The sequence below is a fragment of the Podarcis pityusensis genome, assembly GCF_964106645.2.
Source record: "Podarcis pityusensis genome assembly, chromosome: 7".
NCBI classification, from domain to species: domain Eukaryota; kingdom Metazoa; phylum Chordata; class Lepidosauria; order Squamata; family Lacertidae; genus Podarcis; species Podarcis pityusensis.
Genome location: NC_138031.1, coordinates 89,344,655 through 89,369,598, shown reverse-complemented (window position 1 = coordinate 89,369,598; position 24,944 = coordinate 89,344,655). Strand labels below are relative to the sequence as shown.

The window sequence follows — 24,944 nt, the reverse complement described above, 5'->3', positions numbered from 1 at the left end:
CAACAGGAAAGTGTTGTTCTTGACTGTTCTAGTTCTAGTTCTACACATCCCACAGAAGAGAACAGGGAAGCTGAAGGTAGAGTTATAATTTTAATTATAATATAATTTTATCCAGTTTGGTCACAATGTATTCAGCTAGTGTGTTCAGCCTGGCCGCTGAACTAAAAATTCCAGACTTGGATTAAGATTGTGCAATTTGGCACTAGTCCTTAAGAATGCGACCTTCTCACTACAAACCTTCACATTTTTATTTGATTTTAAAAATATAAAATTATAACAATACAGCCATACCCATACTGTATACATTTACAGATTCCTCCAAACCTTTGGACTTCCCACCTTCCCCTCCGTGGGTCCTGTTCTCAAACTTTTTCTACTGCATCTTTTTCAATAGTCCATATTTTATATGAATCCATTATCTCCATAGTACTTGCTACGTGAGGAGTGTTATTGCAATCCTGCAGATGTCTTCATCTGCTCCCATTTTACATCGTCACATGCTGTGGCAAGAAGTTCTGTGGCGAAGTTCTGAACCTCCCTCCCGTCACCTTCGTTGCACACCCGAGGTCTAGCGTTCGAAAAGAGGATGGAAATGTCGTACCTCTCCGTCGCCGTTCGGTTGGCCTACTCCCCCCCCCCCCAGCCATTTTTGCTTTAATGTTTAAGCAAAAACCCCTCGAATGCCTTTTCTTCTATGAAAGATCCTCCAGCCAAGTCCGCGATCACGTTGGCTGTCCTTTCCTACACTTCTTCGAGCTCCATGAGCTGCTGGGTTTTGTTTAGATTGAGTTATCAAAACTGCACACAGTTTTCGAAATGTAACCTCGCCGCAGCTGCTATTTTCTCTTTTGCTAATAACTCTTCGAATTGACTTTTTATTGGGTTGCCATCTCCAGCAATCTTAGCGTTAACCTCAGGAGCTCTTTCCTATGTGAGTTACCGGTCCCAATTCTGATCTTAACAGTGTGCGCGCGCCTGCGCGCACTTTTGTATGTACTATTACCAGGCCTGCAACAGTTATCAAATGGAATGAGGATGGTGTTTACCCGTCTTTGATCTTTGGACTAAAACCCCCGGACATTTTTCACCCTTCCGATGCCTGCTTGAGGTGGAGTAGGGGCGTCTGCATCGCTAAGGAACCAGGGACGTGACTAGTAATTCCGGGTTAATTAATACGGAGCACACAGAGGTGTGTTCCTGTAGGTGGAGTGCTAGTGTTCTTTTGCTCTCTTCGAGGTAGTAAATACGGAATGAAACGCGTCCTGTGAGACCTAATGCCTGAAGGAAAAGAGGAAAGGCGCAACCGTGAGTTGTAGCCAGGATTACCTCTTCAAGGCTTCCGCTATCAGCATCAAGCGAGTGGGAGAACGTGTGGACTCCTGCTGTCTGAGGTTAGGCACTGTGGAACCGAGGCCACCCCCGTCTTCTCTCCGCGCAGCTCCTTTTCCACCACTACCCCGGCGGGGGGGAGGGAGCTGCAGCTGGAGCCACCGATGGAAAACCAGTCTTAATCTCTTGCAAAGCGCGCTATCAAAGCTTGAATCAGCATATCTAATGTAAACGAGCTTTCACACATAAATAACGTGCCACATCTGGCCCCTGGAGGTTTTATAGCGCCTTAGCTACCCAGCGATTTATGGGGAGGTGAGCTCGTTAAAAATGGAGGCGGCGGGGGTGGAATTTGGGCAGTGAGCAGCGGAGAAGCCTGAAAAACCTCCAAGTTTAGGGGGTGGTTGCGCCAGAGAAGCGGGGAGGAGGCAGAGAAAGCCTGAAAGGGTCCCGCGGTAGTTGTGGTTCCTAGACCTTCAGATCCGGCGGGATCTGAGCGAGGGGCTGCGGCGGAGAGGGAGTGCGAGAGCGGGGCTGGACAGGGCTGGCGGCGCGGCGTGCAGGTCCATCTGCTCAGGAGCAGAGCCGGGGCGGAGGCAGCTGAGAGAGAGCCATCCAGGAACAGTTGTGTTTGCGCTTCGCACCAATTTATTACCGATGAACATATGGCCAATATTTTGTCCCACGTCATAGAGCGGGAAGCAAAGCAAACAAGATCGCGTCGCTGAGGAGAGAGAGAGAGAGCGAGAGCGCAGGGGGCCCCCAGCTAACCCGGCTCGTCAAGAGCTGCTGGCTGATTTGAGACAATGTGAGGGAGCGCAGAGGGAGGAAGGAAGGAGTCCAGGCTTCTAGGGTGTCTATATAAAGCCCAGCAGCAGCAGCCTCCGCTTGGACAAACACACACACACACACACACACACACACACACACAGAGTCACTCGCAGCTGCATCTTCCTCGCGCGCGCCAGCCAGCCCGCGCTCCCAGCAGTTCCTCGCCTCGGCTGGCGGAGCCTTTCCTGACCTCCGCCTCGCCTCTCTCCCGCACATACAAGCCATCTCTCGCGCCCGGTTGGCCAGCCAGGCAGGCGAGCAGCGCAGGGAAACTGCGGGGCAGAGGCGCGCACACCCCGCCACCAGGTGAGGCGCTCCGCTTTCTGGAAAGGAAGGGAGAGGGGAGGGGAGGCCTGTGCGCCGCGACAGCTGCCCGAACGCAGCAAGTCAAGTCGGGACGGGGAGGACTGAGGTCCGGGCGGTGTTTTTCTGTGGAGCGGGGCGCGGGCAGGTCTGTTACCTGGCCGAACAACTTTGGCGCCGGAAAGTGAAGAGACCTGGGCGCGCCTCGGGGCCACGGAGGCGCGTCGCCTGGGGAGAAAAGTCAAGCGACCCTTTGAAGCGAAGTGGTCGCAGGGGTCGCGTAAAGGCGGCTGTGGTTTGGAGGAAAGAGAGGCAACGCGGCGGTGGGGGGGGGGGGAGCCAAAGGCCATGCCCTCGCTTCCGGGCAGGTGGTGCGGACGGAGCCTCTGAAGGAGCTGAGCCAACGGAGAGCCTGGCCCGAAAGAAGCTCTTGGCTCCCTGGGGCTTCCTCACCTGGCCAAGGGAAGATCAGGTGCTGCCTCAAAGCTGCTGCAAGGGAAGGAAGGGAGGGGCAAGAGGCTGCTTGCAGCGCGAAGGGAGATGCTCCTGTCTCGGAGAAGAGTGAGTTTTCTCTACCAGCCGGCTGGCCGCGAAGGGGAGAGCAGGCGCGCGTGGAGGAGAGCTCCCTCCTTTCTCCGCCCCTCCGGCAGAGTCTCGCGGGGAAGCAAGACCCACGTTTACCTGCCTGGGGTGCACGCGCCCCTGCGGACGGATGCGCGCGCCCTCCGCGCTGCTTCTTGACAAGGCTGCCGCCCCTCAGCTCCCTGCCGGTTTACTCTATGCAGCAACGTTGAGCTCTATTGGTCGGTTTCGCCTGGCTTCTCTTAGGGAGCTGAGCGTAGGGATCCTTCCTGGCTGGGACAGACGGTCTGCTCCGGTCCCTTTCTCTAACGCAGATTATTTTACTAGGAACGAAAAAGGAACTGTTAGGAAAAAGGAGCGGGGGGAGAGACACTTCTCGAGGGAGTCAGCAGAGTTCGCCATAGTATCAGAAATAGTTGAGAATCAGCCGGATGGGATCGGAGCTAGAAATCCCTCTCCGGCAGTTAGTTGACTTTCTCCCGTTTCTTATTATTTGAAAGGAAACCTCGCCTTTCATTTCATTCATTTCCCCCGTTGGGGGGATGCATTTCGGTGCTGCAATGTGGTAATCCAAGAGTTCCCCATCTTTCAACTTTCGCTCGTGTACTTGGTGTGATCATTATTTTCACATATGCCTACCTATTTGAGCTCACCTTAACAGAACTCGTGAGAGTGTATAAATTGAATATCGCTCGTAAAATCGCTTCAAATATGAGTGAATTTTGAGTGACTGGCTTCCCCTGTCCCCCTACTCACCCGCATTCGAGCTACATGTAGAGGACATACAAAGTTAATTCTGATAGCCAAGTGCTTTCAGTTCTGTGTTGCCTAAAGAACGAGAAATCTCTTCTATTCAAATTGTTCTTATCAAAACGAAAGGGATGGATCTGTGCAGAGACAGCTCTGAAGGCAAGCTGACAATGTTTAATCTCATTGAGGCACGCTTAATCATTAGAGAGACGCGAACGAATAAAGCTGAAGGATTGGCTGGAGGGAAGGAAGCTTTTAGTTTACAAATAAAACGCTCATAATAGTCTGGAACCGAAAGGATGCCCGGAGGCTAGACTTAGCTTTTGCAGAAAATAATATTTACAGCGGAAAGACGAGTCCGATTTCTACAGCCCCCGTGGAATTATATGGTAACGCCAAGACTCTCCTTTGGTTGCTTATGTAGCTGGTGGAACAACTTAATTTATTATATTATATTAGATTATTTGGGTATTTCTGTGAAAACCTCATTAAAGTCGCTTTATCAAAGTCCTAACACGTGCCCTCTGGCTTTCTCTCAGCCCGTAAATAACCGATTAGCCTGCAGGAAAGAAAAATCCATGACGTCTATTACAATTTATGACCTTGGGAGATTTTCCGAAAGAATTGGGGAAAGCTTGTTATCAAAGCGAGGGCTGCAGGGGGCGAAAAATTCATAATAACCATCATAATAAAAAGCTCATTTAGATGTAGAGATCCTGAACACAATTTCTTTTTTCTTTTTTTTCCTCTACTATGCGGATGACAAGGAACAGATTGCTTTTTCAGAGCGTTCGGGGGATAACCCATCCTGACAGTGTAGCGATTACTGGCTCTTTTCCTCCCTTCCTAGAACTGTGGAAATATTTGTGTTGTTCTTCTAGTAAGGTGAAGGCAATTCCACCCCACTGACAGCTCAGAACTTTCTCAACCGGAGTTAAGCGAGCTTAATTGGTGGCTTATTCCAAAACCAGAAATTCCTCACTCCAGGAGTCTCCTCTGTACTACCAAAACAATTCCATCCAAGCTTTCTACTTTCAGAATATTTCTTTTAGAGTATACTACTTTTGCTATTGTCATCTTTTCTGACGTCAGTAGCTTTTGCACATTGCTTTTCGGCAAATAAAACCAGAAAAAATGCTTTTTCGTCAAGAGATAAATCTGGCCCTTTTAAAATGTTCGAACACGCACACATCAGCAAAAGGACAGGGTGGTCTGCAGTCAAATGCAATTTTAAGTTGTCTACTTAGGGGTGGTTCTTGTGCCTTGCATTTGTCAAATGACGCTTTATTATCAGCTTCAAAAGATGGCACTCATTAATTATCAATCTCTCCCCCAGCCCTGTCCCTACAATACACTTTTAAAACAAAGGCTTACGCGACTTCATTGTTTTCAGGGTGTGTTGCGGAAGTGAATCACTTGAAAACAATAATCATAAGTAGGTTGACTTACATATTACCTGTTATGTATATTTTCCTATTGATTTTAAGTATACCCTATCCTGACACTATACCCTATCCTGAGATAAAACACGCCATTCCCACAACCAAGGCTTTGTGTCTGCCTCTAACTAATCTTCACAAGAAGCTTTACAGGTGTGGTGTGTTTTTGTCTGCACAGAGCGAATAAAAACATTTTGCTTGCACCTTTGCTCTAATCAAACAATAAACTAATCCACTTGAAGGCTGTTATCTGAGATGGGATTTTGTGATGGGTGAAAGATCAATCCTATATACTGTACAGTGCGCTCTCTTTCTCTCTGTCTTTCGCGCGCGCACCCACAAAGAGGGAACTCCTTTTCCTCCTCCAGTCAAAGAAAAACGCACACAAATCAAGCCCAACAATCCTATGCCTCAAGATGAATAGAAAGACCTTGAACTTTTTAATGGCTGGGAATGCTTCTGTCCACTAGCAGAAGAAGGGGAGACCAAGATAATGCCTTTCGCTCTTTAGCATCAAGGCCAAGCGGAGCCATAGGAGCCAACTCCTAGCGGCTGAGGTCCCTTCTGTCCACCCCCCCCCCATAAAATATTTGAGGGGACCATGGCCCACAAAGTTGGTGCACATTGCCATTGAAATGGTGTACGTTTGCCGCGTCATGGGCTCGATTATGTGGGGTGGGGCTTACCTCCCCCCCCATATCCCCCCCATATTTTATTCACGTTGGCAGCCCTGGGGGGCGCATCTGGCTGCCTGCAGCATCTTTTCCCCACATCCTGCAGGGTGTGAGGCTTATTAGACTGCATAGTGACCCCTGGCTGGAATTCAACTGTAATCGTTGCAGAGACATATATACCAAACAGCATCACGTCGCTGTTGCTATAAATCTTGACTAGGAATTGATCCTAAAGTGCAGTGTTCATTGAGGACTAAACTTCAGGACCAATCACTTTAACAAATCGAATGGTATGTTATAAGTTTCGTGTCTTCAGATTCCTGGTTTTAAGAGCAAATACCTGCATTGCAAACCTTCGAGTCCTGCCTCCGAATTCACCGTAATTCTCCCGCTGCTGAAGAACCTTGAGTTCTCCTGGCGGTGGTGCGGCTTCCTTCAGCAAGCCCTCCTTGAGCTGTAAGCTCTCGATGTTAGAAGTGCACAAGCAATTTACATGAGTGTGGTGGCTAAGAGGGCCTCTTTCCCTGCTCTTATGCCCTGCAAACTGTTGGCTCCCTTGTGTTGTTGCTGTTGTTTAAATCCCCTTTTCGGACGCTGAATACTTCCTCTAAGCTCGAAGGGTGGTGAAGACCTCTGCAGAAATCAGTGAGCAGACGGCTGCCTGGTGTTTGAGCTACCTGTAAAAGTAAACAGGTAAACACTTCCTCGCTCCTAGAGGGCACTTGTGCTGAAGTACAAGCACTTACGCTGTGTACACGCACCTCTCCTTTTCAGCCTCTTGTTCAAGTGTTCAAATAACCCCCTCCATCCTTTAATTCCAGGGCTTAGGGTTCCGAAGTCTCTGGATGGAGGAGCCTTCCAGGATTCTCAAACTGATGGGCGGACAGAATCGCTACTCGATTCGCCCTGGGTCTCCAGAAGCCGCAACCGCGGGTCTGCCCCACCTCCATTGCCAGATTTATTTGTATTGCTGTCGTTGAGGGAGGCTCAATAAGTGAGCGCTCATCTGAGGCACGCTGTTCCGCAGGAGTTTTCTCGACTAGCGAACAAGGAGACAATGCCACAACCAGATTTCAGCCCTCCGTAATATCTGCAGAGGCATTTCAAGCAGGTCCCAAGAGCCCCGGTTCATTGCATGCAGTTCTTCCTAGGAAGGTCGCTTAATGTCATCATCACCCTGAACCACCCTGGCCGAGTCCATTAGACCTCGCATACGAGGAACCGCGAAGGGAAACAGAACAAAACACGCGAATGTAGCCTGGAGAAGAATCTCTATATTCTGACGTTCCAGATCGGTTTCTCTGGCAGGTGCTTAAGAGCACCGCTTCTCAGCACAGACAGACAGACAGACAGGCTAAATGCCCTTCTGCATAACGCAAGCCAATAGCTTGGTTGGGACGCCAATCTGTGGGACAAACCAGCCCACGAGAAGAAGGCCAAGGAAGGCCTGGGCAACTGGCTGGTGGAAACGACCAAGCAGGGGGTCTGATGAGGGCCATTTACGGCCCACTAAAAGGAGGTCAGAGAAAAAGTCGAGGCCCCCTTTTGAAAGGGAAGAATAATCTCTAGGAATATGAAGGCCTATTTCAGAAGGTCTAGCGGCCTTTCACCGTAGTGGCTAAAAATCTGTCGCACCCTCAGGACAAATCCAACCAGACCTGACCTGGGACGCCCTGGTCGTGGACGTCTTTCCTCTGCTTCCCCCCTAGCCTGCCTCCGTCTCTCCGAGTGGCTTTTCCCACCGGCGACAGACTGGGCAGAGATTTTTCCATGCGACGCTGGCTGCATTTCACCCGTTTAGGCCGGAATGTAGCATTTCCTCTCTATCCCTACCAGAGAGTAGATAGAAGTGGAAAGATAGGAGTGGAAACCCCTGTGTTTCATTGAACACCCCCCCCCCAGCGAAGTCCCCAAGGCCTGTCGCCCCCGCCCCCACCTCACGTTCCCTCTCCACTCGAAGGTTTCCGTGGGACCGAGGGGAGAAAGAGAGAAGTTTTTGGGTGAAAATATTTAACAAAAGGGGGGGGGAGAGGTTTTCCTTCCTACTAAGCGATTCCTTTGTTCTTGTGGGAACTTCGTATGTAAGGCAAACTTGTAAGTAAGTTCTATAGATTGATTTCGGAACGGGGAGGGCGAAGTGGTGCTGATGGGAATAGAAATTATGACTTATTGCAGGTCTTTTGTGTACAAAGGAGAATAGCTGGTCACAGTCCAGCTGTGTCGCTCAGTGTGTGTGTGTGTGTGTGTGTGTGCTTCTCAATGGCCTATTGTCACCGCCGTTCGAAGGGCGGCTGATTAATGTTCTGCAGGAGCCCTGATTTTCCCTTAGGAAAATATTTGTTTATCAGGTGGCCGGAGGGAGCGAATCTGCCCCGAGCCCATCACATGGGAAGCGTGTGCTCCAGAGTGTAACTCTGCCGGGAGGTCTTTATTGATACAATTCAACTAGTGAGACTTTTATCCGGGTTTTAAAGAAAACACGCTGCTTTTTTGTTCACTGCCCAAGCACGGCAAGGGTCCAGGTGGGCACTTCCAGCCTCACCTAAAAGCAAGCACGAACAAGGACGACACGGGACGAAAGAACCATTTCCCAACCGCAGGAAGGGCCCATAGTAGGAGGAGGAGAGCAGCTAAGGCAGCAGTAGTTCCTCTGTCTCCACCTCCTCACCTCTCTCCACCCCATCACAACCTTTGTCTTAAAGAGAAGGGAACAGGAACTGGAGGGGAAGTTGTATTTTGCTTGTCCTCAGTGGGGTTTGTTGCTGTTAACTGTGCTGCTAACATTTTTGAAAAATCTTGTTCTTTAACTGCGGGTCTTGCCGCCTTGGCCTGGAGCCAAAGAGACGGGTTACTCCCCACGCCCTCACGCCCGCCCAAACCTCAAAAAATTACATAACAACCCGGAAGAACAATCAAGGTTCCCCTCATCTCACCGCTCCCCAAGTAAAATTTATAATTCATGTATTTACTACATTTGCTGCTTAATCTTTCCCTTCATAATCACTGGATTGCCTTGCTGCCTTAAATTACTTGAGTGCATTATCTCAAGTTAGCTCATGTGTTTTAAAATGGGGGGGGTCACTTTATAGACACGTTTACTATTAACTTGAATAATTCCTGCATGCATGTCAAATGCCGGCTTTTCATCGCTTTCCCCCCTTCTCAGTATATGCAATAAAAAACTATGCGTATCATTTTAAAATTTAGTGCTTCCTTGAATCGACCCCCGCACACAGAGAGAGACACGCACGCACATATACAAAATGTGTATTTTTTATTTTTTAGTCGAGTGAAAAAAGGAGAGGAGCTCGGTCGCATCCACATGAAGGGGCTTTCCTTAATATTGTGGCAAGATTCCTAAATGAATGAAGAGATAGTCCATTGAAAGACGTTGAATGCCATGACAACTAGGAACAACCTCAGATTTATTCCAAACAGTTAGAACACATTGAAAGAGGGCGTCAATCATGTATTATTTCGCCAGTGAAATAAATGCAAAACCTGGTCTAGGACAAAGGCTTCCAACAGAAGCCGGACATTTGTCTACATTTCGCCCATTGTCCGCAGCTTAGCAATCGGTTTGTATTTGTGTTTGCCCCGGTCCGACCACCCAGGATGCGCTCAGGGACTAGCTTTTTTTTAAAAAAAACACCCCGAAACCGAACCATTGTCATCCACATCACATACTAGATGGGAGGCATGGGGGGGGGGGATGGGACAGGGAGATATAAACTGGTAAACCACCATTAATTGCTTCGGAAGGTCTTCGGGGATCGCCCACCTCACGCTCCAGCACAAACACACCCAGACCACCGCGTCCCAGTTTCCAAGTCCCAGTTCCAAGCGGTTGAGAAACTCTGACAACTATAGCATCTTGATCGTCTCCGCAAGTGTCAGGGGGCTTTGGGGAGAAGCGGTTTTTACTGGGTGTGGGGCAGTCCTGTTTGATTCCCTTTTTGAAAACCATCCTTCCCCCAAGCCGGCTTTGAAGACCCCAGGAGGATCCCATCCACCGAGTTCTGCTGTGCCCGAAATGTTGCCGTCCGCATCGCCGCCGCCCCCGCAACCCCACCCAGATTCCCTCGGAGATAAACAATGCTGCTGTTTTCCGCCTCCAGCCGTAGAGCGAGGGACAGAGAGTTCACTCTTTAAAAGGAGGGGAGGGGGGGAGAGTCCCAAGAAAAGGCTACGAGCCGTGAACCTCTGGGGACCAAACCAAGTGGGGGGGGAGGGGGAGAACGGAGGGGGAGGGGAGAGTCAGCAGCGGGGGGGGGGGGAGTTTGGTTCAAGTGAAGACAGAAAATGCTGGGAATTTTCCCATCCACAAGGTTTATTGTCCTTTCAGTGTCCCTAAGATAGGCTATTTAATACTGTCTGAATAAGCAGTAGCATCGTATTCTGGGCACATACATGAGAGAATTTAGGTGCTATTTTAAAAGACGTAAAATTCATTGGTTTCCCTTTTTTTAAGAATGCCTTTGAAATGCGTGTTCCAGCGGGGGGGGGGGGGTCTCAAAAATTCCAGTTTAAAACAGAATTGGTTTTCTTTTTGTTTCTTTGTTTTTTTAAAAAAGGCTAGCTCTGGCTTTTACAGCGGTATGCCTTGTTAAACGCACAAGTAATCTCTCCAGAAAACGGAAGAGTGAAATAAATTAGTCATGTGCAAATAAAAAAAGAAAACACCAAAAAATCGTTCGACTCTATCTAGGAGCTGAATTACCCTCTTTATTGCCAGTTTAGCTGATTTCGGAGCAAACTGGAATCAATTACTTGCTGTTTAATTTCTAGCACTCATCCTTAAGCCTCAACCAAAATATTGACCTAGGAGGTTTACATAAGTTGGGCTCTTGCCATCCCAACAACATCTTGTTTAGGTAACCACTAATTTGAATAGATTCCCCATTTCTGTCTTTTCTTTGCACTTTCTTCTTCTAAAAGTGGCGGATTTAGCTCAAGCCACTGTAAAACAGTCAATTTTCTAGCTTGCTTGGAAAGAAAGAAGGAAGACAGAGAGAGAGAGAGAGAGAGAGAGAGAGAGAGAAACAGAGGCAGCTTTATGTCAGCAACGAGAATGGGAAATGAATGCAAAATCGGGTTAGAGATGGTAGTGATGGTTGTTGGGGGGGTTAAAAAAAAACAAAACCAGAGGCAATTTGTTAAAATGTACTTTCAAGTATGTGGAATATCTGGCTACTTGCAGCTCCTTTGTATGTAAATACTGTGGAGAAAAGGCCCTCCCCATCTTTGTAATTAATTGACACGTTATACCACTCATCATGTGCTACAGCACCAATGGTGTAGGCTCGCATCCCCCCTCCCAAAAAAACCCCGCAATTTCACATCTGCAAACACTGTCTTCATCCACTTGACTCCTAAGACCCGCCCACACGTGGCCAACCTTTTGCGTTTTTAATGCATTTTTCTCCCCCCCCTTTCTCTCTCTCTCTCTCTCTCTCTCTCTCTCTCTCTCCCTCCTCTCGGCAGGTTCATGTGCGGAGACCAACCTTATATGGACTGCCCGTCTCAGCAATGGCTTGTTTTTTTCGAGGAGGCACCGTCAGCGCGCTGTGCTTAAAGCAGACCCTCAAGTAAACGCACGTTGGCATTTTTCCTGGAGTTACAAAGTCTTGCGGAAGCCCCGCCAGTTGCCCCCCTTGTGCTCCGCGGCTCTTAGCAGCCAAGCCCGAAAAGCGCAGATATTAGATGCTGAAAGACCGCCGCTGATTTTTGCCCCCCTCCTCCCACCACCGCCACCCCTCCTCCGCCTCCTCCGCCGCTGCCACCGCGTCCCCTCTTCTATTCCAACCCAACACCCCCACTTCCTTCTTCTCTCCCCCCCACCTTCCCCCCCCCAAACCGGTGTATGTTTGGCGAAGCAAGAGGATTGACAATCTGGTCCTTCAAAGTTTCCTGCCTCAGATTTGCCCGGAATATGTCTCTGACCAACACAAAGACCGGCTTTTCTGTAAAGGACATCTTGGACTTGCCTGACACCAATGACGAAGACGGATCCATCGCGGAAGGGGGCGACGAAGAGGCGGAGGGGCCGGAACCCCCCAAAAAGCCCGGGGTTTTGGGGACAACCGCCTTGGACTCTGTTCAGACGCTACCTCTGAAGAATCCCTTTTACGACAATACCGATAATCCCTACACGCGTTGGCTCGCCACCACCGAGAGCATCCAGTATTCCTGTAAGTAGCCAAACTTACACTGGGGACTCCTCTCTTTGTGAGTCTCTCGCCCTCGCCAGGAGCCCGGATGAGGCCGTGCGGCTTCTCCTCCGCTCCTCTCCCCTCGCCAAATTCCTCCTTTTGCTGTTGTGTGTCTTGCGTGTTTTAACTTCTTCTTGGAAAGGACGGGAACAAATGGGAGATCTGGGTTCTTTAATTACCTGAACCGAGTCAAAATAATGGCTTTCAATCCTTGTTTGAGAAAGAATAAAACCCCAGTCTGAAAAGATTTTAAAATGTGCCTTCCAAAATTCTCCCAGCCACCCAACCGTGTTTCCACACACACACACACACACACACACCCGCTTCCCCTGAATCCTTCTTTCTACTTCTCTAACCAACAGAGTATGCTTTGTGGGGAAATTTTGGATGGCTTTGCTTTAGACGTTTGTAAACCGTCCCATTGGCTGTGCTGGATCAAAGAATGGCTTGTTGAATTATCCTTTAAAAATCAATCCACGTAGCCCAGAAAGAAGAAGTCCGTTTTGTTTGTTTGTTAAAGGAAGAGACCAAAGTCCAAACGTTGTAAAAAGCGGGGGCGGGGGGCTCCAGCGGGATATTCTCCTGCGCAAGACTGCATTAAAATGATTGGGAGCTACCCAAGACCGCTGTGGATTGCGCCAAGATTTTTATGGTGACCATGGTCTGTCTATATCTACAAATCCTTATCTCTTACTAGTTCTGTACTGTGTTTCCTAACAGATTTATTAACATGGCATATATAGTCACCTTGTTTTGCCTCTATGCTTTCTATTTGTGTTTGTAATTTTCCGAGAGGGAAAGAAGATTAAAACGCACAGTCGCCTATACCTCACAGGGGAAGGAGAATGTGTGGCTGTGACAAACACGCATCAGACAGAGATGTTTCCAACAACACACACTTGATCCAAAGGGCTGTTAGGGACTTAGTTGTCACATATATGCAGAACTCAACTGGGGTTTCCCCGTTGCAATTTGTTGTACGTTTAGTCTTGGTGAACCTCCCTTTGGAGACCCAGAGGCTCATTTCTTATTGAGGATGAGGGTGGGCGTCCCAAAACGAGGGGGTTGCAGAGGACCCCCGTCACTTTCCTTTCTCCGGGTTGGGAAGTTGAGAAGGAGCAGAGCCCGGCGGGTCACCAAGAGGGTGAAGGGGGGGATCCTGCGATCCTGCTCGATCCTGCTCGCCTGTCTGCCTGGCCGGCCGGCCGGCTTTCTTCTGATCTGCTTCTTTTGTGGCTTCCCCTCAGTGCACGGCTTGGCATCCAGCAACTCCCAACAGGACTCGGCGTCCAAATCTCCGGAGCCTTCGGCGGACGAGTCTCCGGACAACGACAAGGAAACTTCGAGCAACGGCGACTCCGGCAAGAAACGAAAACGGCGGGTGCTTTTCTCCAAGGCGCAGACTTACGAGCTGGAGAGGCGCTTCAGGCAGCAGCGGTACCTGTCGGCGCCCGAGAGGGAGCACCTGGCCAGCCTGATCCGCCTCACCCCGACGCAGGTGAAGATCTGGTTCCAGAACCACCGCTACAAGATGAAGCGGGCCCGGGCCGAGAAAGGTATGGAAGTGACTCCTCTCCCCTCCCCGCGCCGGGTAGCCGTGCCCGTCTTAGTCAGGGACGGCAAGCCGTGCCACACGCTCAAGGCACAGGACTTGGCTGCCGCCACCTTCCAGGCGGGGATCCCCTTCTCAGCCTACAGCGCCCAGTCTCTCCAGCACATGCAATACAATGCCCAGTACAGCTCGGCCAGCAACCCCCAGTACCCCTCAGCGCACCACTTGGTACAAGCCCAGCAATGGACTTGGTGAACTCTCTCTAGAGACACAGAGACTCCAAGGACAAGGATTCCAAGTCAGTCCGGCTGGGGGAGGAGGGTGCGCGCGCGCGCGCGCGCGTGTGGACGGGTCAAGACTGAGATTCCGAGGCTGGGGTGGGGAGGGGGTTTCCTTATTTGGGGGCGGGGGTCAGTTTTCATTATTTTGGTCGTTTTGTGCGCCATGTTTACAAGGGGGGGGGAGGGAATACGCCGTTGCTAGTGGTCCTGTCTACCTACAACTACAGATTTTAAAAAAATAATAAAAAACGATTAAAAACTGAACGCTTTTGTGGTTTTTGTAAAGTATGTTTGTGTGCCGTAGAAGCTGTTGTCAGCTGTATATTAACCAAGGAGCGAGTAATTTAAAAATAGAACGTTATTTCTCATTTATGCAGAGATATTTATGGTCATGTATAAAATTCTGGCCACTATTAGCACTTCTACTTTTATTTTATTTAACGGTAAACCTATTTAGTGATTGTTGACATAAATTCAGGCCGGCCTTTATTTTGGTTTGTTTCTGATTGGATAGGAAATTCCCACCCCGTGGGGGGGGGGAGAGAGCGCGCGCGCGTGTATATATGTATGCATACACACATACGGAATGAAAAAGTATCCATAGAAATATACATGTACAAATCCGAACAGAAAACTAGGAGATTTTGAGACTTTTATAAGAATTTTAATCAGAATGCTGTGTTTTGTTTTGTTTTGTTTTGTTTTAAATTCACATTAAACGGAACGCTTTTGTTGTGGTTAAACATTAAGTTAGCCTCTCTCGTTTTTCTTTTTCTTTTGTTAGTAACGCTGGAACAAACTCTGAGGAAGGGGCTCCTGCTGGAAGACACAGCAGAGAGGGAAGCGGGTGGGTCTCCGGTTTGGATCCGTGGAAGGGGCTGTGGGAGGAGGCCTAAGCGCCTTGCGAGCGAAGTTTGCCCAGGGCTTGTGCGCCGTAGCCGGAGGAGGACTCGGAGTCTTAGAACTCTTGAGGACGAGGACAGAGACAGGAACGGGGCCTCCCTCCCTCCCTCCCCACCCCCGGCCCAAACTTTCTTCAATCTGAAGCTGAATATAATCTCGTCCTCTTTGCCTTCTGCCTGCTCAAGTTTATCTACTTGAGATACTAATAAGGAGATAAAGTGACGGGTGGAAATGAAAAATAAGCCTCCCCTCTGCCCCCCCCATCCTCCCGCCGCCTCATTTAAATGTAAGAGTGCTCCTTCAAGATGAGAAGCTTTTGATTCTAATAGCAATTGAATGGCGTTTACTTTCTCAGCTGGGTTGAGGTTGGTTACTTCGAAACTGGAAGTCCCGCCGCGAGGTTCCCTTCCGCGACTTCTCGCCATGTCTTTGCGACTTTGGCGAGGGAGGCCAATGTTCACGCGTCCACGCAGACGAAACCGCGGGCTGCTTCAGGGTCTTGTTTTGGGGGGCATCTGAACCTCACTAAGGTGTGATTTTTCTGCTCCCCTCCTGGGCAGGGAAAGACATTTTAGACAGTGGGAATTGTTTGGAGCCGCTTAATGAGGTGAAGCGTGCCTGGTGGAGACGTTTTAAGACCCCCAAAGACCTTCCTCTTAAGAGGAGACCGCGAGCACGTCCATTTCGTATCCGGAAGAAAGAAAGAGAGATGGGGACTTAATTCGGATCGGGTGGTGCTTGATACAAGCTGAAAGCGTTAGCTGACAGGTTATCCGGGCCGCTTGTCTGCTTTGCCCGAAGAATGCGATTTGAAATCAGGCCCGTCGAAAGCACTTTCACATGTCAATGCTGCGCCATGTCGGAGACTGTAGCTCTTTTCCGAAGCTCAGCAAACAAGTGGATCCATAGAAGGGGCACCCTGGGCACGGAAAGCAGTCCCCGTGGAGCTTCCTCCAGAGCTGGCCACGTTTCAACTCCGCATCCAAAGCAAACACAATTATCTGGCGCCGAGATCTCTTTCTGCTGCAGCCTTCGCTCGCCTCTCGGAGAGGCTGGGGATTGAGCGAGCCAGCCTTCGACTGCGGCACTCGAGGGCCCGCCGCCAACTCTGAGGCCAAAGCAGAAAATCTGCCTCCTTTTCTGGGGTGGCTTCTCTGCTAGTCTCTCGCAAAAGAGCAGTCCGGCCGTGGACCAGCTGCAGCCTTCTCTGTGGGGCAGCCCATTTGGGATTGGGGCCGTCGAAACTGCCTCCGGTGGGCTGGCAGCTTGTCCCTCGAAGCTGAGTTTGCTTTTCTGGGTGGGGGGAGGAAGGAGCCTTTTCCCCTGCTAGGGAGGGTCTTTATAGGAGCTCACCTGCTGCTTCTGTCCGACTTGCTTGCACCCAGCTGCAGGCCTGCTTCAAGCCCCGATTTCAGACTGGACTCCTAGAAACCCAATATTTAGAACTGATCTATCGTGGTTCACATTTAAGCGCAGCGTCCCAGTGAAATGCTCTCTTTTCCCCTCTTTCCAAAAGCAAACCTTCCATCCAGAGCAGGGGCGGTGTGTTTGTGCGCGCGCGCGCGCGCGCGTGTGTGGAGTGCGGGGAGCCGCTGCCTCTCCGATCTCTACTAAGTCTATCAAGCTGGCGAAGTCTTGTGTGGCCCTAACCCCCAGTGGCCTTCCATTTCACACGCCGGTGGTGGCGCGGGAGTTTGGGGTAGTCTATCTTTGCACAATATACAGTACCCATCACAAAACGGCACAATAAGGGAGGCTGGGAGTTGAGGATGTTAGAGGCGTGCATATTAAGTTGGGGTGGGGGAAAGAAAAGAAAGCCACGGAAGGGACAGAGAGGGGGGAGAGAACGCTTTCCCTTCCCTCTCTCTTCTTCTTTCCCTTGTTCTTCTCGGGGTGTGGGTGTGTGCGTGTGTTTAAATGCAATTCATCAATTGGCGTATCTGGAATGAGCAGAGCATCCCCGAGTCAGGGGGAACTACCTCGGGTTTTGTTCCGCCTGTCAGTTGGTGCCATTGTGAGCCACGTTGCACATGCCGTATTCCATATGGACAGCTGGGCCGGGAGAGGGCAGAAAGGGACCTTCACAAAACCCAAATTGTATCCGCCTTTCAAAACCGGTATTGTTGTCTGTGAAAGGAAGACGAATTAAAAATCCGTGCTATATCTATTCGAAGAAGAAGAAGAAGAGTCCTTTCCCTCCCTCTTCTTGAAAGCAAACATGGCCTCTTTTTTTCTCTAGAGTCTACTGAAAATATGCCTCTAGTTTCACAGACAATTAGGTTCTTGTATCTACACAGAGGTTAAAACAAAAACTCACCCATAAAATTACTTTTTAAAAAAAAAACACGTTGGTTTTATGCCTCCCTATCCCCCCCCCCCGGTCCATCCTAATTGTAGTTCCTCTGGCTGCCTGTCTAACTGTTTAGCTGGCTGTTTAGCTCGCTGAGCTGGGCCGAGAAAACAAGGAATCTCATTCACGAGGAGATGTGATGTTATGCAGAGACTCCTCAGATCACAACTGGATACGGTTGCTGCTGGCTGCTGCTGGCTGCTGATATATGTGTGTGGTTCTCTGCCCTCCTCCAGAGAAATCGAAAACCAGCCCCATGCTGTCTAGAATGACCACAGGAAGTTCTCTGGAGGACGACTGATGGACATCATCCAGGCAAATTTAAGCGCTTGTAAGTCCCACTGATTTCACGGGGAAAGTTAAGCATTTGCTTATATCTGCCCTTTGGAAATCGATAAGATTTAAAGGTGCTTAATTTTGTGCTTGAGTCATGCCTTTTTAATCACAGCTCTTAGGTTAATATAGCAGGCCATTGCGAAAAATCGGTACAACTGGGTTTGTACCTCTTACTATGTTATTCCAACATCTGTCTTTCTGTCTATCTAGGAAAGCCAGGGCGTTTCTGGTTTAGTACCCTCCTCCTTAGTATACCGGGGTGTGATTCTCAAAAATCACTGATGATACGCTTTTATTCCAAACCTGCAGTTCTTCCTTAGCCAGTCAGTTTCTTCCGAGTCACCAACGGCCAGGACGCAGCACGCATAGTTACGCCGTTTGACGGTGGCAGTCCAACCATATCTATTGGGAAGTAAATCCCATGGAGACCAACAGGCCTTGTTTCCTGGTAAATCTGACTAGGCTCGGAGTGCGAATACTGCTTAAACTGGGGTGATTAAGCGCTTGCTTAACTTTCCCACTGAAAGCCACGGAACCGAATAACAAGTAATGCCATATTGAGAATAACGATTGACTCGCATTCCAAAGGACGCCAGTTTGCGAAACCAAAACAAGCCCCTTTCCCGCCTCCTCGGTTCCTCAAAAGGAGCTGTGTGTTTTCGTGGCTCGATCGGGCCCCACCAGCCCAGCCTCCTCGAAGGAAAGCACATTTTTCGGTATTTCAATAGAAACGCCGGAGCGAAATCTTTGTGTTCATTGGTTAAGCGGTCGCTGTTACTCAATAGGTTTTTGAAGACAATAGCAGGAGGCAATTTGAAAGAACTACAGCGGGGGAAGGGAGAGAAAGAAGACAATGAAAAAATGTTCCGTGCATTTGAAAACTGATGGATTGTTCCTGGAGCTGCAGGTCTCTGCGCGCGCGTGTTCCTGAGCACTGGAGAGCCGCTCCCAACAGCTACCTAAGCCGCCTCCTCTCTGAGCCGTTTTCTTCTACTCTCCTCCCCCCTCATCGCTTTCTCTCCCGCATCCCGTCACTGGAGTAGCTATTTAGGGAGAATCAGCTAGCCTGATAATGAGCTGAAAAACCCCTTTAAGCTCAGGAAATAACCTACTTTCATTACCTATTGACTGTAAGGCTTAGTTTAGACCTGGCGTGGGATTTTTTTAAAGGGTCTTTTCAAGAGGCCTGGTCAATGAGAAGCTAATCCAATATTTACAAAGTATAAAGACAATTCTCAATTGTATTTATGAAGCACCGATCACCGTGCGATTACTTGGAGGAGGTGGAGAGGAGAAGGCAGAAAGGAGGGGAGGAAAGCAGACTCTCGGTTGGTGGCAGCAGGTTGGAGACCTCACCGACACCCCCCCCCCGCTCCAGCCTCCACCCGCCACCCCGAACTTCCTGCGCGGGGCCCAGCTCAAGAAGCGCGCGCGCGGAGCGATGTAGCAGCAGATACTCGTGAAGTGTTGGTGTGTATTAGATATTGTATTGAGCAATATTTCAGGAAATATGTACTTGTGGCGTCCTGAGAGCGACACTCTTACTCTGTCGATAAATCAACTCGCTTTATCCCAGCATCTGCAAATAAACTCTCCCTCATCTCCCCCATCAAAAGAAAACAATTTAGTTTTATTGCTTTATTTCTCTCCTTCCCTCCCTCCCTCTCTTCCTCTTGGAGGCCTTCTTCGATTATAAACGCTGTTATTAATAAAGCTAGCTAGGCGAGCTTTAATCGCTTACAATCGGGCGAGGAGGAGGCGGGGGAGCAGCGGGGGAGGAACAAGCGTCAGGCTCCGGACGAGTCTCTCCCTTTTACTGACACGCTTTCGCCACAAGGGGTCACTAGAGCCCTTCATTTCTGCGCCGTTGACTCTCCACCCCCCCACCCCCGTTGGAAATCCAGAGCCGGCATAGATGTACCTTTTAGGATTTAAAATGTTGATCACAGGGGATGGATAGAAAGAGTTTGTTATTTTATTTATTTCAGCACTGCCGAAGTTGGTGTCCGAAGTTTCTAAGCGCCCGGGACGTGCTATGTCTGAATCCAACTATTTTATTTGGGTTAACAATGCTGCAGCGACTCAAAAGTATAATCTTCATTTTCTGATCTGTTATCTGCTCCGGGGCGTAGCCAGGATTTATTTTTGGGGTGGCAGGCTTTAGGGGGAGGCAGAACCAAGTTATCTGCAATGCAACTGGTTAGTTAAGTATTGTTTTATTTATTTGCTTAATCTAGGCCTGCCTCCTCCTGGCTACGCCCATGTATCTGCTCCTGTCAAATAAGAGGGCGGCTGCTTTTTTGTTTCACTCAGTGCAATTCCGGAATAAAATAAAATAAAAACGCTGCAATGGGGTTGTCAACTTCCTTCGCCACAAAGCAAACGAAATACGTTCTTCACTTTAATTCACAAGCAAGCATAATAGTCCGCCCATGGCTTGAGGGGAGCTCACTGTCCATTATCTGACCCTCTGGCAAAGCAGGGCCAGAACGTGGCTTGGCTGGAAAGCGAAACATCGTCACTCGGTGATGAAATTCTATCTATTCACATAGAATGACCAGACCACTTGCCTGCTTTGGGGAGGAGGCAGCTGGAATTCACATTGAATGCCAAGGGTCAGTTTTATTTTTGGTTGTGTGCAGTGCAGTCAGGCAGCTTCAGTCTCTAAACGTAATTGTCCTATGGAGGTGGGTGCTCTTTAGATGATAATGGGTCTTACTTCACTTCAAAATGTGATAAGCGACAACTGGTGTGATAATCGACAGCATGAGCGGGGGTTTTCAGATGCTGTTCTTACTTGTGTAGAACCGCGTTCAAAATGCAGGCCAACTTTGGGGAGAAAATAATGCTCCAGGATTGTTTGGATGATCCATTTACCAAAAGCATGAATCTGTGAAAGTGTGGAGCAATTGGTTGTGTGAATCATCTCCAGCAGACTTCAGAGCACACAAACCAGGCATTTTGTGCTTGTGGTGGTGAACTCGCATCCAGGCTGCACATAAAGTCAACGCCTGAAAGATTTCTGCCTGTGAGCTTCAGTGTGCAGAAACTGTCACAGGTTTCTAAGGGGACTTTGCAGAGTTGTACATATAAAATGAATCTCAAGGTTGAGAGGACAGCAGAATCTTGGTGGTGACAGTGGCCCTGGATGAAGATGTAGATAATTGTTTGAATCAGACGCACCCAGTGGGGGTCACCTGAGCCCTGCCAGGCAACATCCAGATGTACCTCTGTAGCACAGATAGTCATCATCCACTCTACCCACTAAACGGAATGATGCAGTAGACTGAGGAGGTGGGAGATTCTGGAATGTACCACTTCAGGCTTCAGGAGGGGGGTCATGTTTTACAATGCTCATCTGTGATGAAACAAAACCTCTCTTAGTAAAGCCGTTGGCTTAAGGTGCCAACTTCCTGCATGCAAAGAGTTTTTTAATGTGAGGATTGGGGGTTTTTTAAATAAAAAAATGGCATGCACACACCCCAACTGTAGTCTGAAATAATGCAATCCAGAATTCTACCACCTCGATCTATCTCCTCATTCTTTGTGAGAACAACTGTGAGCTCTTTTTAATCAGAAGACTACAAAGAGGCTGTGTGTCAGTTTCTGGGTGATGCTTGAGTACTGCCCCATGAACAAGAACAGATTTAGTTATTCCATGATGTTATTACTCAGGGTTAATAGACGGAACAGTGATTAATATATTCCCAAGTGGTCAGGGGAGAGTAGGAGTAACTGTTAGGAGAGTAACTGCCTTTCTATCTCTCATTAAGACCACCTAACTTTAAATCAACGTCCTTTCTCATTTATAAAGCAAAGAAGTCCCCAGAACAAAAATTATTAATTTGAGTAGAGAGAGATTATCATAGAAAGCTGGTCTCTCTTTTCTTTTTTCTTTGTGTTGCCCCTGTAGCAGCAATCCTGTTCAGGATTCCAGCCAACAAGATAAACCCTTTTCTCGAATACTCCATTCCATCCTCCTCCTCCACCATTCTGACTGCCAGCATTTCATGCCCACTGAGCTTGCACAATGAATTTTCCCTACGTATGCTGATGCTGTGGATCTCCTTGGGGATTTTGCCCATTTTGATTGCATAAGGATCCACACTCAAATAATGATGTTAGCCTGCCTCTCCACCTTGCAAAACTGTAGTAAGGGTTACTGAGATACACATGCAAGGCCTAGAATGTTCTATGTGCTACCACTGCTTAGCATGGGTCTAGGAATAAAGGAATAGGTTGTCTCCTTACACCCCACTTGTACAACAGAATACACTAACTTCTCTCTTTTTAAAAATGTCATTCCCCTCTTGTTCTGAATCAAGAAGTATGATGCATGAACCTGTGGCTTTGTTTTTATCTGTTAAAATGATCTGAAAGGGGGAAAGGGAGCAAAACTGTAACCAACCACAGAGAGGCGCTATTGGATAAGAAGAGGGCATCAAAAATAGTGCAGCATCTCATCCGAGACAGATTTTTGTGCCATTTGGTATCCTATGTGAAATGAAGTTGTATTATCCAGGGGTATACCAGGGGTTTTGAATGACTTCCTGTAGGCAAAGATTGCTTGAGTTGCCTCAGAGCCCTTCAACAAAGCGGGAAAAGGCACTGGCTGCTTAAATGTTGGATTTATCATCTATGCATCTGAGAGCAAGATTTGTCAATGCCTTTTGCTTATGCTCAACCTCCCCAGAGAGGAGCCAAATGTGAGATGATACAATTTCTTTGGAGAAAAACTGAGATATGCATGCAAAGTGACCCAACGGTTCATCCGTCAACATTCCTACGAAGAGAACCAATTTCCTCAACATGGGGAATGGGACAAGTAATATTTTGAATCCAGAAGGCCTAGGTCTCAGTTTCTGGTACCTCTGGTTAAAAGGATTTCAAGTGCCAGGGTTTGGAAAGTCTCAGACCTTGAGACCCATTTCAACAGACGGGCCAGTGATCTAACTGAACTTCAAATGCTCAACAGTCTACTGTCGTCAAAAAGCACAAGGCTCTTGCGTTAAAGTTAGCCCAGAAATGTTTGTGAGGCTCCTTCAGACATGCTTGGTCATTCTTTACTCTGGTGGACCCTGGAATTGGATCAAAGCATCCCTGTGGTGAAAGTCAGAGAAGTTCCTGCATGTGCCTGGGATTTGGAGGGGGTCACATGCCCAGACGGGGGCAAGAGGAAACTTGCTTGCTATATGTGATGGTATTCCATGTCTGGCATTAGATGATTGATAGTATTCAATGGTATTTAACATTTTACAGTTGTTGGCATTGTTCAGTTTTTGAAAATTCATACCCAGCACCTGCCAATACCAAAACAGTCCCAGGCTGCCAATAGGTAAAATCTTGAATTCTGAATAGAGAATTTCACATTCATATTTTTAATTTGAATTTAAATCTGATGTGTTTCTTTCAAAATTTAAATGGGATAACAGCAATTGTAATTATTCATTCAGCTTCAGGTATAAGCAAATCATTGTCTCTCTGTACCAGTTTTCAGATGGAGCACGGTCCAAGTATTGGAAGAAATGCATTCTCTGGCTTCCTCCTCCAGCAGTGACAAAGATTGGCTGCCAATAAAAGTCTTTCCCAATCTGATTTATCTACCCTGCAGTATCACAGAACACACACTTGATTTTTTAAATTTGTGGTCTTTGTCTTTTATTGTCTAAATACTTGACAATTCTGTATGTTTCTTTTGTTTAAAGAAAAAAAAGCCAAAACAAATTGTTGTAAAAAAATCTAATGCCCTTTTCTTGTAGAGCAATGCCTTAGCAGTGAGTAATGCATTCCTGTGATTTGCTCCTTCCCTCTGCAGAAATTGTGTCCTACTGAAGGTTAAGGATACTCATCTGAAAACTCATCTGTCATACAGAGAGGTGTTTATTTGAAATGTTGCATAATGTGACTGTATCACATATTCCTAGTAAATGAATTGTTACATGGCAATCATCAAATCAGGTCCTTAGAATAAAGAATCTCACTGAGAAGACAAAAAATATTGACAAAAGGTAGCTCACTGTGAAATAGTGTTTGTGCTGTATCTGAATGGCAGGGGTGGGGCAGGAACACCCCGCTGGGTAAACAGATGCAGAGTAAGCATAGGACACCTCTCATGGTCAGGGAAAGCTTTCTGGCTGGATTTCCCCATATAAACAGCAGGTGGAGTTGGCATCTGTGTGGGTTCTTTCCAACTCTACAATTCTATGATTCTGCAATTCTATGATTTCGTCTACAAGCCTTTTTGATTCCTCTAAATATGAGGCTTCCTTATGCTGCTTCAGATCTTCTAGCTCAGCTTTCAAACATCTCTAGAAAAGGTATTTCTCAGCCTCACTGCCTGAGATCCTTTTCACTGAAAATAGCTAGAATTTAATATTGGACTGTTCTGTGCACAAATCTCCACATCTGAACTGTGGACACTCCTCCCAGATGGCAGGAACAGAGAAGTCATCCACCCAAGTTCACATACCATGATCCTGCAGATGTAATCTATTTAGGGAATGAATTATCTGCAGAATCCTGGCCTTGGTCTTTCTAAGGAATTTCAGCAAGAGGAGCATCTTTGGGAAACAGGGTACTGCTCTCTAGCTAACCTTATTTCTGCACACACACCCCTCCCCTAACCAGTCCAATACATTTTCTCTCAGGAGGCAAAGGCCTGCATGACGGCAGAATCTCCATATGCACAGTAGGACAAAGGGTTCTGTATCTTCCAGACTTCAGTGACCTGTTTACTTTATTCTATAGCACCATGGCTGTGCAAGAGAGTTTTGGCAGGCACAGCTTATAGATGAGCGCAGGCAGAGAAAGTGCTACACACCATGTTGCAGAACAGGAGTCCTGGCTTCCTTTCCATCAAGTCACCTTCACCTCCCCTACCGGTTGCAGATGTTGGATGGTTTTAGATGAGTAGGAGAGGATATGTTATTTATTAATTATCCTTCATCTTCTTACTTGTGTAAGAATGCAAATACCTATTTCAGCAGAGTTAAAAATCCCATCCCTGCACAGCTTATCTTTAGAAGCTTTTAGAGACAAGGCTGTTTAACCTGGAAGAATTATGATATCCAATGATGCTTTGGCAGACTTGGATCATCTCCCTTTTATGTTTTCCTCTCAGACTGTTTAAAGAAACAAGAAACAAGATTTACTCACATTAAAATACTTGCCAGGATTCAAAGAGATACAGTAATGAAAATCAGGCTGGCAATAATCCTTAAAAGTTACAGTAGTCCATAGTTCAATTCAAAATGATGTGCTTCTTTGAGGAGACCACAGACAACTTTATCCCATCATAGGTAAGAAGAGTGTGCAGTGACAGGAAGAGGAAGTTTTCTATTGTTCTCCTTCCTACCACAAATGTTTAGAGGTTGTGACATCATATAGTCCTGTTTATGGCTCT

General features: G+C 47.9%; 1 protein-coding gene across 5 annotated transcripts; it reads left to right on the top strand.

Moving 5' to 3' along the window:
* The first annotated feature begins 1,295 nt into the window (after positions 1-1,295).
* Positions 1,296-24,944, top strand: NKX2-2 (NK2 homeobox 2). Of its 5 annotated transcripts, none has more exons than XM_081014385.1 (4): positions 2,105-2,466; positions 11,393-12,099; positions 13,368-13,676; positions 24,663-24,944. In XM_081014385.1, exons 2-4 carry the CDS (start codon positions 11,772-11,774, stop codon positions 24,779-24,781), a joined length of 756 nt encoding a protein of 251 aa, XP_080870511.1. In that variant the 5' UTR covers positions 2,105-2,466; positions 11,393-11,771; the 3' UTR covers positions 24,782-24,944. The 5 variants fall into 5 exon arrangements, with proteins under 5 accessions (XP_080870508.1, XP_080870511.1, XP_080870510.1 ...); XM_081014384.1 differs by lacking the exon at positions 24,663-24,944 and adding an exon at positions 23,033-23,529; XM_081014383.1 differs by lacking the exon at positions 24,663-24,944 and adding an exon at positions 18,796-19,193.